Source organism: Theropithecus gelada, chromosome 10 (genome assembly GCF_003255815.1).
Source record: "Theropithecus gelada isolate Dixy chromosome 10, Tgel_1.0, whole genome shotgun sequence".
Taxonomy (NCBI): domain Eukaryota; kingdom Metazoa; phylum Chordata; class Mammalia; order Primates; family Cercopithecidae; genus Theropithecus; species Theropithecus gelada.
The window spans coordinates 9,197,892-9,211,288 of NC_037678.1; the positions used below are offsets into that span (position 1 = coordinate 9,197,892).

Sequence of the window (13,397 nt, forward strand, 5' to 3'; positions counted from 1 at the left end):
ACACACAACGTATCCTAGCAGTGCCTGGCACCCACTCAGCGCTCAGAGAATGGGAGCTAGTGTTAACGTCAGGATCTTCAAGTCCGTATCACAGGGGAGGAAGCTGAGACACAGAAGGATGTGGTGGCTGGGCCCGAGTGAGGGCCAGAAGGTTAGAATTCTGGCCTCTGAGCAGGCACCGGCGTGGCTGCAGAGCCACACTCACGTGGGGCAGGGCGAGGGAACACCGGCTGCTGCACTCGTAGGCCTCCTTGTGGCGTCCCAGTTCATTGAGAGCGCGTGCCTTGCGGAACAATGCCCGGATACTCTCGCTGTCCAGGCCTAGTGCCTTCTCGCTGTCCTCTAGCGCCTTCTCATACAGGCCCTGCCAGAGAGGAGCAGGTGGTCACTGGTCAACACCTATTACTCTCCCTCCCCCAGGCCTCCTGCCCCTGCCTAGGAATGAACACCAGCTTCTCTTCTTGGCAGAGATAGAGGAGCTGAAGTCTTGGGTCAGGGACAGGGCTCGAGGCTCCAGGAGAGAAGGAAGCACTCTGGTGTCCAGCCTCTGATCAAGGGTGTCTGTGTGTCTAGCTGATGGGGCTGCAGTGGGCTTGGGTGGGACACCGCAGGGAAGGGCTTAAAGATCTACAACCACCAGCCTGGTCATTCAAACAAGTCTATATCCATCTCTGCCTTTGGTTCAGAACATGATGGGCTGAGAGTAACAATGGCATCTCTAAGAGGCAGTGAGACCATGAAGGCAGCTCTGTGCGCAGAGTGTGTACAAGGGTTAACCCTGAGGCATCCAGGAGCCATTTATCCAGAAGAGTCTGCTGGATGGCAGAGGTGTCACGGGGTCCTCTAGAGAGCCTGCAGCAGAGCCTCCCACAGGATCTCATGAACCTGAGTCAGTGGGTGCACAGGACAAGGAAGAGGAGGAGGCTGCAGCTCTAAGGAGGAGAGGAGGGGGAGGAGGAAGGCACTGAAGTCTGTAAAGAAACAGTGATGAGGCTGAGGCTATGGAAAGAACAGTGGGGCCGGGAAGGAGGAGCAGGAGAAGTCAGACTCCCACCAAGGCCCAGGGTCACCCCAAGATTCTAACTTACTTCATCTGGGGTAGGGCTAGGGCATCAGTATCATTAAAAAAAAAAAAACTTTTTATTATGCATCGTACTTTTAAAAGCTCTCCAGCTGAGCATGTTGTACAGTTGAGATTGAGAGCCACCAGGACAATGAGATTCTGAACGTAGGCTGGGAGGAGGCTGGCCCTGGTCTACAGGCTCACTGGGGTATGGGCCTGGCTCCACTGGGCATCCAGAGGGACGTGGTGATCAGGACAGCGGAGGAGGAAAGAAAGGAGGGTGCCAGGCTCACCATGGTGAAGTAGCAGGCGGCCCTATTGACATGCAGCTTGCACAGCAGCTCCCGGGGCAGGGCCACCTGGTCAGAGGCAGCGTAGTCGGCCACGTTCAGCCCTTCCATGTACTGCACCAGAGCCTGCTTATAGTCCTTCTCCCGGAACAGATCATTGCCCTCAGCAAACAGATTCTGCACCAGCTTGAGCAGAAAGGCCTGTTGGGGGCAAGGTGTGTAGGGGGCTCATGACCTCTGGCCCCAGCTCGGGCACCCGGCCCAAGCCTCTCCCCTGCACATCTCCACCCTTCCCCTTTGCTCAGCCTGACAGCTGACACTCACCTCATACTCTTCTTGCTTTAGGGGTAGTGTCGACCTAGTAGGAAAAGAGAACATGAGGTCTCAGTGAGCCCAGAGGTCCCAGCTTCACGGAGGTCCAGAGTTACTCCTCTAACTCAGACCTCAGCCATCACCTTGTGGACTAGGGTGAACAGACAGCAGTTTTCTTCCCCTAAATCATTACCATGCAGGACTTCCAGTTCTGATGAAAGGACCTGCATGTTTCTTGGGGCCAGACAGCCAGGTTTTCCAAGGTACAGGTGCTGAGAAAGAGCAGACTGACCCCAGTCCCACCTCCAGCCTGGCCCGAGCTCCAGCCCCACTTCCAGCCACAGCCCCAGCTCCAGCCCCAACCCAGCCAGCCCCAGCCCCAAGCCAGTCCTAGCTCAGCCCAGTTCCAGCTCTACCTCTGGCCCTCGACCCAGCCCCAGCCCCTGCTGCTGAAAAAACCAGCCCTCTCCTAAAGGCAAGCAGGCATTGCAAGCCCTTTCTCAGTTACATGAGGGGAAGGAGGGAGGAGCCACACTGGGCCTAGGAGGCCCCCAGGACTGGAAAAGGACAAGAAGAGGAAAATCAGACTCGGGCCAAGGCAGAGCAGGGGAAGGCTCCAGCTGCAGCTCAAGGGCAGGAGGAGAGGATGGTGCAGGGGCTGCTGTAGCAGGAGTGGCAGGGACAGAAGTGGGGCAGGAAAAGGCAGGAAGCATGAGCGTCGTCAGGGAATTAACACCTAGCATAGGCCTTGGGAAGGACCACACCCCATCAAACCCAAGAGCACAGGCCCACAGACACTCAGTCCCCTACCCTGTCCACTCCCACGTAACACACGCCCCCGCCAATGCCAGGTCTTCACTGAGCCTGTGAGCCCCTCATGCTGGACTCAACAAATCATTCTAGGTGGGGTCTGGGCACCTGCTCCCTCCTATGGCTAATACGCCCTCAGTATGAAAGAGGGCATCAGCCGAGAAGAACTGAGGTTCATCTCTCCGATGGGCTTGATGGCCAGGCTGGAAGGGAAGCTGGGCTTTGTCTCCCAGCCCCTCATTCCACAGAGGGAAAAACAGACACTTAGAGTGGCGCAGGGACTTGCCCAAGGCTGCTCGGCAGGAAGGCATTGGAGGCAGGGCTGGGGGGATCTTTCCGTTGCCTGGAAATGCCGCCAGCACCTGGGCAGGAAAGAGCGGCCTAGGCCAGTGCGTGAAAGGTGGGCAGAGGCGCAACGCTGGGAAGGCTGTGTGTGCACCTATGTGTGGAGTGTTCCCAGTTGTGACATCGGGGCTCACCAGCCCACCTCTCACTTGCCTCCCCACTGTCTGGGCCGCAGCCCTGCCATCCCTTCCCATACTGCTGCAGTGTCTGTCCCCTCTGCTGCCCCACCAAGGACCGCGTCACTACCCTCTTGGCCTCCTGCCTCCAGCCTCCCCTCTTCCAGCGTCCTAAGACATCTTTTTTTTTTTTTTTTTTTTGAGACAGAGTCTCGCTCTGTCGCCCAGGCTGGAGTGCAGTGGCGCGATCTCGGCTCACTGCAACCTCGGCCTCCCAGGCTCATGCCATTCTCCTGCCTCAGCCTCCTGAGTAGCTGGGACTACAGGCACCCGCCACCACGCCCGGGTAATTCTTTGTATTTTTAGTAGAGATGGGGTTTCACTGTGTTAGCCAGGATAGTTTCAATCTCCTGACCTCATGATCCGCCTGCCTTGGCCTCCCAAAGTGCTGGGATTACAGGCATGGGCCACCGTACCCGGCCGTAGACATCTTAAGGTCCTCCGCAAGCTGGGGCCAACCCACCTGTCTCCATTCACTTAGGGCTCTCAGGGCGTGCTAAGCACATGAGGCACACATGCAGCAACACAGCGTAGGAAGAGTGGGGCAAAAATAGTAGGACTGATATGAAAAGCAGTGAGTCCCACTGTGCTTCCTGCAAAGCCTTAGGAGGCCAACAGACGGCTTCAGGGAGGCTGCCTTGTAACTGGGCCTTCCTAGAACTCCCCTTTGGAAAGGAGAAGGAGGGGACAAGAGTGAACATTTACCCCAAGCACCACCTGGCCCCTTAACCCTCACAATGACCCCGTAGGTGAAATGGGAGAACCAGGCTGGGGATCCAGCTCCACAGATATCAGTGACTGAGGCTGGGGACACAGAACTCTTCTGATGGAAGACAGCAGTGGCCGGAATCACCTTGTTCACCAGACTGGCCTCTGAATAAATTGGAGCACTTCCCCAAAATCAAACCGTCACTCCCAAAAACGGGCGAGGACCTGCCACCCATGAAGAGAGATGAGCTAGCAGCCCCTCTGATGACCAAGTCTGAGGAGGGTTTGCAAACTCCCAGGCATGGCAGCAAGGTGGGGTTGGCCAACGGCCCAGGGAGTGGCTGCTGAACTTGGGGCCATGCTCTAGGTGCTCCCAAAACTCCTAATCAAATCAGCCCAGCGCAGCACACCCTCCAGAAGCAGCCAGGAAAAGTGACTGTGTTGTGCACTGAGGAAGGAGGATGTGTTGTGTCAATATGAACACTCACTCTGGGAGAGCAGCATGGACACCGAGGTTGTGTGAAAAGGGGCCCAGTTTGCGGTGACATGGGTGAGAAAAGGCAAGGGAGTACGCTGGGCACAGCGGGACACGCCTGCAATCCCAGCCACATGGGAGGCTGGGGTAGAAAAACTGCTTGAGCCCAGGAGATTGAGACCCACCTGGGCCACACAGGGAGACCCCATCACAAAGAAAAGAAAAGGCAAGGAGTGTTTTAGTGGTCTGTGTGAGAGAACAAAAGTGGGGAGTATATAACGGAACATGGAGGCAAACTCCAGTTTTATAGGGAGCTCTATTTAAGAAAAAGAACACAAAATGATGAACACAGGATTGCAAGGGTACATGCCTTCCAGGGCCTCAGAAGGGGCTCGTGCAAGTGAGAGGCCACGATGCCTACAATTCATTAGCATTGTGATAATTATGCCTCTGGGGATCTACTTAAAAGCAATAAGAGAAAAAGGTTACTCAAAATATTTTGTGTGTAAAAAAAAGAGAAACAAAACAAAAACAAATGTCGGGCCAGGTGCGATGGCTCACACCTATAATCCCAGCACTTTGGGAGGCTGAGGAGGGCAGATCACGAGGTCAGGAGTTCAAGACCATCCTGGCCAACATGGTGAAACCCCGTCTCTACTAAAAATACAAAAATTAGCTGGGTGCAGTGGCGCGCGTCTGTTATCCCAGCTACTCGGAAGGCTGAGGCAGGTTGCTTAACCTCTGTTAGCCTCAACGTTCTCATCTGCAAAATGGAAATAAGGCTACCTACTTCACGGGTTGTTGTGAAGACTAAGAAGATGATGGATTGGCCAGGCACGGTGGCTCACGTCTGTAATCCCAGCACTTTGGGAGGCTGAGGTAGGAGGATCACTTGAGCCCAGGAGTTTGAGACCAGCCTGGGCAACATACCAAGGCCCCATCTCTACAAAAAACTAAAAAGATTGGCCTCGTGCAGTGGCTCATGCCTGTAATCCCAGCACTTTGGGAGGCCGAGGTGGGCAGGTTACCTGAGGCCAGGAGTTCAAGGCAGCCTGACCAATATGGCGAAACCCCATCTCTACTAAAAATACAAAAATTAGCTGGGCGTGGTGGCACACACCTGTAATCCCAACTACTCAAGAGGCTGAGGCAGGAGAATCGCTTGAACCCGGGAGGTTGCAGTAAGCTGAGATCATGTCACTGCACTCCAGCCTGGGCAACAGGGCAAGGCTCTGTCTCAAACAAACAAACAAACAAACAAACAAAATTAGCTGGGTACGGTGGTGTGCACCTACGGTCCCAGCTACATGGGAGGCGGAGGCAGGAGGATTACTTGAGCCCAGGAGGTCAGGAGCACCACTCACTCCAGCTGGGGCAACAAGGAGAGACTCTGTCTCAAAGAAGACACAGATGTGAAGGTCCCAGCATAGAGACTGAGATTGTAAGTGCTCCATAAACAGGGACTATTGATTGATCAGAAAACTCGTGCAATCATGCAAGAGAATTAACAGGGAGTGCAAATGTGAAGGGTGAGGGTAGAATTATCTACTGGACAAGATCGAAGGGTGACCTGGGCCAGGGAGCATGTGTGCATGTGGAGTTCATGCCCAGCCACACCAGCCTCTTCCTGGCTCCTCCCACCAGCCCACACCCCAGCACACACAGGAGCCTTGGCAGTAAAGGCTCAGCAGCGAGAAAAGGGAGCGCTGCGAGAGTGTGGCTCTCAGAGAACCCACCCCTGCCCACCCAGCCATCCAGCCCTGGCCACATGCAGGCTTACTGAATGAACTGCAGCCCCTTCTCGATGTCCGCCTTCCGTTTCTGCCTCTCCATCAGTCTCTGGGGGAGAGAGCACAGTCCATCAGTCAGCAAAGCCGGGTTGCCGTCGGCCACCCCCACTTTGTGGGCCCTGTGATTGGGTGCTCTCACTCCCACTCTCATTCCCTTCCCCACGTCGGGAGGGGCGTCCCTGAGGGCGATGACCACCCTCAGGGCGGTGTCTTCCCCACCCACGGCCCCCTGGACTCCTAGACTGTGGTGCCCTCAAGGGACAAGGGGCATAGAGGCCACCTGCCCTTAGGCTTGAGCTACAATACCTTACGGACACCCTCAAGTTCAAGGGAAAACTTTTTTTTTTTTTTTTGAGACAGAGTCTCCCTCTGTTACCCAGGCTGGAGTACAATAGCACCATCTTGGCTCACTGCAACCTCCGTTTCCTGGGTTCAAGTGATCCTCTTGCCTCAGCCTCCCAAGTAGCTGGGATTACAGGAGCCCACCACCATGCCCAGCTAATTTTTGTATTTTTAGTAGAGACAAGGTTTCGCCATGTTGGCCAGGCTGGTCTCGAACTCCTGACCTCAGGTCATTCATCTGCCTCGGCTTCTCAAAGTGCAGGGATGACAGGCATGAGAAACCATGCCCGGCCCCCTTTTTTTTCTTTTTTCTTTTTTTTTGAGATGGAGTCTCACTCTATCGCCCTGACTGGAGTGCAGTGGCACAGTCTCAGCTCACTGCAACCTTCATCTCCTGGGTTTAAGCGATTCTCCTGCCTCAGCCTCTGGAGTAGCTGGGAATACAGGTGTGCACTACCATGCACCGGGCTAATTTTTGTATTTTCAGTAGAGACAGGGTTTCACTATGTTGCCCAGGCTGGTTTCAAACTCGTGACCTCACATGATCTGCCTGCTTTGGCCTCCCAGAGTGCTAGGATTACAGGTGTGAGCCACTGTGCCCAGCTGACAAAGGCTTTCTTTTAGAACGTATGTTCTAGTGGAGAGGCACATGACAATAAATATATCACATAGTACAGGAAGGATACACGCAATTAAGAAAAAATAATAAGATAGAGTGACAGGGTGCTATAATTCTGAGTAGTCTGAAAGGCCACTTTGATTTTTTTTTTAGCCAGAGACTCACTCTGCTGCCCAGGCTGGAGTGCAGTGGCATGATCTCAGCCCACTCCAACTTCCACCTCCCGGGTTCAAGCGATTCTTGTACTTCAGTCTCCCAAGTAGCTGGGACTACAAGCACTTTCCACCATGCCCGGCTACATCTTGTTTTTTTTTTTTTTTTCTGAGAGGGAGTTCCGCTATGTTGCCCAGGCTGGAGAGCAGTGGCGCAATCTTGGCTCACTGCAACCTCCACCTCCCGGGTTCAAGCAATTCTCCTGCCTCAGCCTCCCTGGTAGCTGGGAATACAGGCGCGTGCCACCATGCCCTGCTAATTTTTTGTATTTTTAGTAGAGACAGGGTTTCACCATGTTAACCAGGATGGTCTCGATTTCCTGACCTTGTTATCTGCCCGCCTCGGCCTCCCAAAGTGCTGGGATTACAGGCGTGAGTCACCATGCCCGGCCTATTTTTTTGTATTTTTAGCAGAGACAGGGTTTCACCACGTTGGCCAGGCTAGTCTCAAACGCCTGACCTCAAGTGATCCACCCATCTCAGCCTCCCAAAGTGCTGGAACTACAGGCATCAGCCACTGCGCCTGGCTCACTTTGACATTTGAATGGAGATCTACGTGTATGATGTGAGGGAGCCAGCCCTGTGGATACCTGGTGGGAAAGGGCTCCGGGCAGAGGGAACAGTGACTGCAAAGGTCCTGAGGGAGGCACCTTGTTGGTGTATCTGAGAACGTGCAAGGAGGCTGGTAAGGATGGAGCAGAGTGGGCAGTGCGGAGGGTGGTGAATAAGAAGGTCAGAGAGATTAGCAGGGAAGACCACATGTACAGGTATTTTCATTTTCTTTTTTGAGACAGTTTCACTCTATTGCCCAGAATGGCATGATCACTGCAACCTCATATTCCTGGGCTCAAGGGATCCTCCCACTTCAGCCTCCCAAGTAGCTGAGATTACAGGTGTGCGCCACCATGCCTCGCTAACCTTTAAAATTTTTTGTAGAGACAAGGTCTTGCTATGCTGCCCAGGCTGGTCTTTTTTTTTTTTTTTTTGAGACGGAGTCTCACTCTGTCACCCAGGTTGGAGTGCAGTGGCGCGATCTTGGCTCACTGCACGCTCTGCCTCCTGGGTTCACTCCATTCTCCTGCCTCAACCTCCCGAGTAGCTGCGACTACAGGCACCCGCCACCATGCCCGGCTAAGTTTTTGTACTTTTAGTAGAGATGGGGTTTCATCATGTTAGCCAGGATGGTCTCAATCTCCTGACCTTGTGATCTGCCCACCTCGGCTTCCCAAAGTGCTGGGATTACAGGTGTGAGCCATCGCACCCGGCCTCCCAGGCTGGTCTTAAACTCCTGGTCTCAAGTGATCCTCCCACCTCAGCCTCCTAAAGTGATGGGATGATAGGCATGAGCCACGCACAGCACCCAGCCCACAGAGGTTTTGTAGAGGGGGCAGACTGTGGATTCCACTCCAACGTAGAGGAGTCACAGGAGCTTTTGAACAAAAGGGCCATTCTATCTCTAGCTTTGCTCTACAAGAAAATGAGTTGTCACTAAATAACTGAGATTTATTTAAATCTCACAACATCCCCATCAGGTAGAAAAATAGTACTCTAAGAGGCTAGGAAAGTTATTCAAAGCCATGCAGTCAGCCTGGATCCTGGGTTCAATGACACTGTGGAGATAGGCATCAGGCAGCCTCATTAACAATGCATCAGGAGACCAAAGGCCCCATCCCTCCAGGCACCTAACACCCCACACCCTTCCCTCCTCTGGGAACAAAATTTCTTTGTTTCGAGATAGGGTCTCACTCTGTTGCCCAGGATGGAGTGCAGTGATCTTGGCCCACTGCAGCCTCCATCTCCCGGGCTCAACTGATCTTCCCCCCTCAGCCTCCTGAGTAGCTAGGACCACCACACATGGCTAATTTTTGTATTTTTATTTTTTTAGAGATGGGGTTTTGCCATGTTGCCCAGGCTGGTCTCGAACTCCTGGGCTCAAGAAATCCTCCCACCTGAGTCTCCCAAAGTACTGGGAATATAGGCCTGAGCCACTGCGCCCAGCCAGAAAATTCTTACAGGGAGGGTGTTATGGCCTGGATGTTTGTGCCCCCTCTCCCATTCGTATGTTGAAGCCCTAAACCCTATATTTGGAGACAGGGCCCATACAGAGCTAATTAAGGTTAAATCAAGTTATGATTCAGTATTTTGTTGGATGAATTCTCTCTCTGCACCACGTGGCCGCTGCCCAGGGATGGGGGAGGGATGGTATTGGCAATTCAAGACTGGCTTTCTGGCCAGGCACGGTGGCTCATGCCTGTAATCTCAGCACTTTGGGAGGCCGAAGTGGGTGGATCACCTGAGGTCAGGAGTTCAAGACCAGCCTGGCCAACATGGTGAAACCCCATCTCTACCAAAAATATAAAAATTAGCTGGGGGCCAGGCGCAGTGGCTCACGTCTGTAATCTCAGCACTTTGGGAGGCCGAGGCAGGCAGATCACGAGGTCACGAGTTCAAGACCAGCCTGGCCAACATGGTGAAACCCTGTCTCTACTAAGAATACAACAATTAAGTTAGCTGGGCGTGGTGGCACATGCCTATAATCCCAGCTACTCAGGAGGCTGAGACAGGAAAATCTCTTGAATCCGGGAGGCAGAGGTTGTAGGGAGCCAAGACTGTGCCACTGTACCCCAGCCTGGGCGACACAGCAAGACTCTTCTGGAAAAAGAAAAGAAAAAAATTAGCTGGGCTTGGTGGCACACGCCTGTAATCCCAGCTACTTGGGAGGCTGAGGCAGGAGAATCACTTGAACCTGGGAGGCAGAGGATGCAGTGAGCCAAGATTGCGCCATTGCACTACAGCCTGGTTGACAGAGCAACTACCTGAGTCCAGGAAGTTAAGGCTGCAGTGAACCTTGATCATGCCACTGCACTCCAGCCTGGGCAACAGAGTGAGACCCTGCCTCAAAAAAAAAAAAAAAAGGCCGGGCGCGGTGGCTCAAGCCTGTAATCCCAGCACTTTGGGAGGCCGAGCCGCAAGGATCACAAGGTCAGGAGATCGAGACCATCCAGGCTAACACGGTGAAACCCCATCTCTACTAAAAAATAAAAAAAACTAGCCGGGCGCGGTGGCGGGCGCCTGTTGTCCCAGCTACTCGGGAGGCTGAGGCAGGAGAATGGCATGAACCTGGGAGGCGGAGCTTGCAGTGAGCTGAGATCTGGCCACTGCACTCCAGCCTGGGCGACAGAGCGAGACTCCGTCTCAAAAAAAAAAAAAAAAAAAAAAAAAGTCCAGGCGTGATGGCTCATGGCTGTAATTCCAGCACTTTAGGAGGCCAAGGCACGTGGATCACCTGAGGTCAGGAGTTTGAGACCAGCCTGGTGAAACCCCATCTCTACCAAAAATACAAAAATTAGCTGGGTGTGATGGCATGCACCTGTAATCTCAGCTTCTCGGGAGGGTGATGCTGGAAAATTGCTTGAGCCTGGGAGGTGGAGGTTGCAGTGAGCCGAGATCATGCCACTGCACTCCGGCCTGGGCGACAGAACCAGACCCTGTTAAAAAACAAAACAAAACAAAACAGAAAAAACGGCTGGACGCGGTGGCTCATGCCTATAATCCCAGCACTTTGGGAGGCCGAGGTGGGTGGGTAACCTGAGGTCTAAGTTCGAGACCAGCCTGACCAACATGGAGAAACCCCGACTCTACTAAAAATACAAAATTAGCTGGGCATGGTGGCGCATCCCTGTAATCCCAGCTACTCAGGAGGCTGAGGCAGGAGAATTGCTTGAATCCAGGAGGTAGAGGTTGTGGTGAGCCAAGATGGCACCACTGCACTCCAGCCTGGGCGACAAGAGGCAAGGGCTAAACTCTGTCTCAAAAACCACAACAACAACAACAACAAACTATTTGGATAGAATGGATGTATTTCCGATGTGATAAGATCATGAATTTGGGGGGATGAAGGGTAGAATGTTACAGACTGAATGTCTGTGTCCTCCCCAAATTCATATGCTGAAGCTCTAATCCCAAATGTGACTATATTTGAAGATAGGGCCTATACGGAAGTACCTGTAATTAAGGTTAAATGAGGGCATAAGGGTAGGGCCATGATCCAACAGGATTACTGTCCTTATAAGAGGCACCAGAGAGCTGCTCTTTCTCTGTCTCCTCCCTTGCACGCACCAAAGAAAGGCCATGTGAGGACACAGTGAGGTCTGTAAGCCAGGAAGAGAGCCCTCCCCAGAAACCAAACAGGCTGGCACACTGACTAGGACTCCCAGTCTCCAAAACTGTAAAGAAATAAATTTCTGTTGTTCAGGCCACTCAGTCTATGGTATTTTGATATAGCAACCTATGCAGTCTAATACAGTGGTTAAAAGGTCATTTATTCTCAAAGAGGGAGGTATGGCTGGGCTTAGTGGCTCATACCTGTAATAGGGAGGCTGAGGTGGGAGAATTGCTTGAGCCCAGGAGTTTGAAACCAGCCCAGGCAACATAGCAAGACTCCATCCCTACAAAAAACAAAAACAAACAAAAAAAAACTACAAATTAGCTGGATATAGTGGTACACGCCTGTATTCCCCTCTACTCAGGCAGCTGTGCCGGAAGGATTGCTTGTGCCCAGGACGTCAAGGATGCACTGAGCCGAGATCGTGCCACTTGCACCCTAGCACTCTAGTACGTGCGTGTGGAAGGTGTCCCTAGTTGTGACATCGGGGCTCACCAGCCCATCTCTCACTTGCCTCCCCACTGTCTGGCCAGCCTGGGTAACCAAGCGAGACCCTGTCTCAAAGAACAAAAAAAAAAACAAAAAGAAAGGGAGGTGACCATCTTGAAAGCGTGTGTCAGGCATGACTCAGAGAAGGCACCTGGTAGAGGAGCAAGAAGCATGTAGGCCAAACAAACCTCCAGGATCAGATTATTTTTATTTTTATTTTATTTTACTTTTTATTTTTGGAGACAGGGTCTTGCCTGTATTTTTAAGTAATAATAATGATTGGCCGGGCGTGTTGACTCACCCCTGTAATCCCAGCACTTTGGGAGGCCAAGGCGGGCAGATCACGAGGTCAGGAGTTTGAGACCAGCCTAGCCAATATGGTGAAACCCTTCTCTACTAAAAATACAAAAATTAGCCAGGCATGGTGGCGGAGGCCTATAGTCCCAGCTACTCGGGAGGCTGAGGCAGAAGAATCACTTGAACCCAGGAGGCAGCGGTTGCAGTGAGCCGAGATTGTGCCACTGCACTCCAGCCTGGGTGACAAAGCAAGACTCCATCTCAAAAAATAAAATAAAATAAAAATAATAATGATTATGGGCTGCACGTGGTGACTCACGCCTGTAATCCCAGCACTTTGGGAGGCGAAGTGGGAACATCACTTGATCCCAGGAGTTCAAGACCAGCCTGGGCAACACAGTGAGACCCCCTGTCTCAAAAATAAAAATTAGGCCAGGCATGGTGGCTCATGCCTGTAATCCCAGCACTTTGGGAGGCTGAAGCGGGAGGATCACTTGAGGTCAGGAGTTCGAGACCAGCCTGGCCATCATGGCGAAATCCTCTCTCTACTAAAAATACAAAAAGTAGCCAGGCTTGGTGGCACTCGCCTATAGTCCCAGCTACTCGGGAGGCTGAGGCAGAAGAATTGCTTGAACCCGGGAGGCGGAGGTTGCTGTGAGCTGAGATCGGGCCACTGCACTCCAGCCTGGGCGACAGAGCAAGACTCTGTCTCAAAAAATCAATAAATAAAATAAAATAAAAATAAAAATACAAAATACAAAAGGAGAAAGAACATAAAAAGGAAATTCACAGGAAAATCAATCATTAAGATACTCAAACTCACTGATTAAAAAAAGATGCCGGTCGGGCGCGGTAGCTGACACCTGTAATCCTAGCACTTTGGGAGGTGGAGGCGGGCAGATCTCCTGAGGTCAGGAGTTCAACACCAGCCTGGCCAACACGGTGAAAACCCCGTCTCTACAAAAATACAAAAAAAAAAAAAAATTAGCCGGGCATGATGGCGGGTGCCTATAGTCCCAGCTACTTGGGAGGCTGAGGCAGGAGAATCGCTGGAACCCGAAAGACAGAAGGAAGTTGCTGTAAGCCGAAATGGCACCCGTGCACTCTAGCCTGAGCGACAGAGAGAAACTGTCTCAAAAACAAAATCAAAAACACAAAAAAACCACAAGATGCCCATTTTCACCCATGAGGCTAAGGTGAAAAGCAAGCCTGGTTGACGAGGGTGGAGAAACTGACACTCCCAAACCCTGTGCATACACTGACAGTGTAAACTGGAATCATCTTTGAGAAGCAATATAGCAACA

General features: G+C 52.4%; 1 protein-coding gene across 2 annotated transcripts in view; it reads right to left on the minus strand.

Annotated features, from left to right (window-relative positions):
* ZC3H7B (zinc finger CCCH-type containing 7B) overlaps positions 1-13,397 on the minus strand; it is a 66,543-nt gene that overhangs the window by 36,518 nt on the left and 16,628 nt on the right. The window contains exons 2-5 of one of the 2 annotated variants that reach the window (XM_025400396.1): positions 5,960-6,018; positions 1,678-1,711; positions 1,357-1,554; positions 206-364 (exon numbers count right to left, since the gene is read on the minus strand). In XM_025400396.1, the coding sequence (XP_025256181.1) occupies positions 206-364; positions 1,357-1,554; positions 1,678-1,711; positions 5,960-6,012 (444 nt within the window). In that variant the 5' untranslated portion in view covers positions 6,013-6,018. Of the gene's footprint in view, positions 1-205; positions 365-1,356; positions 1,555-1,677; positions 1,712-5,959; positions 6,031-13,397 lie in introns of those variants that run through there. The other variant, XM_025400397.1, reaches the window with a different exon arrangement.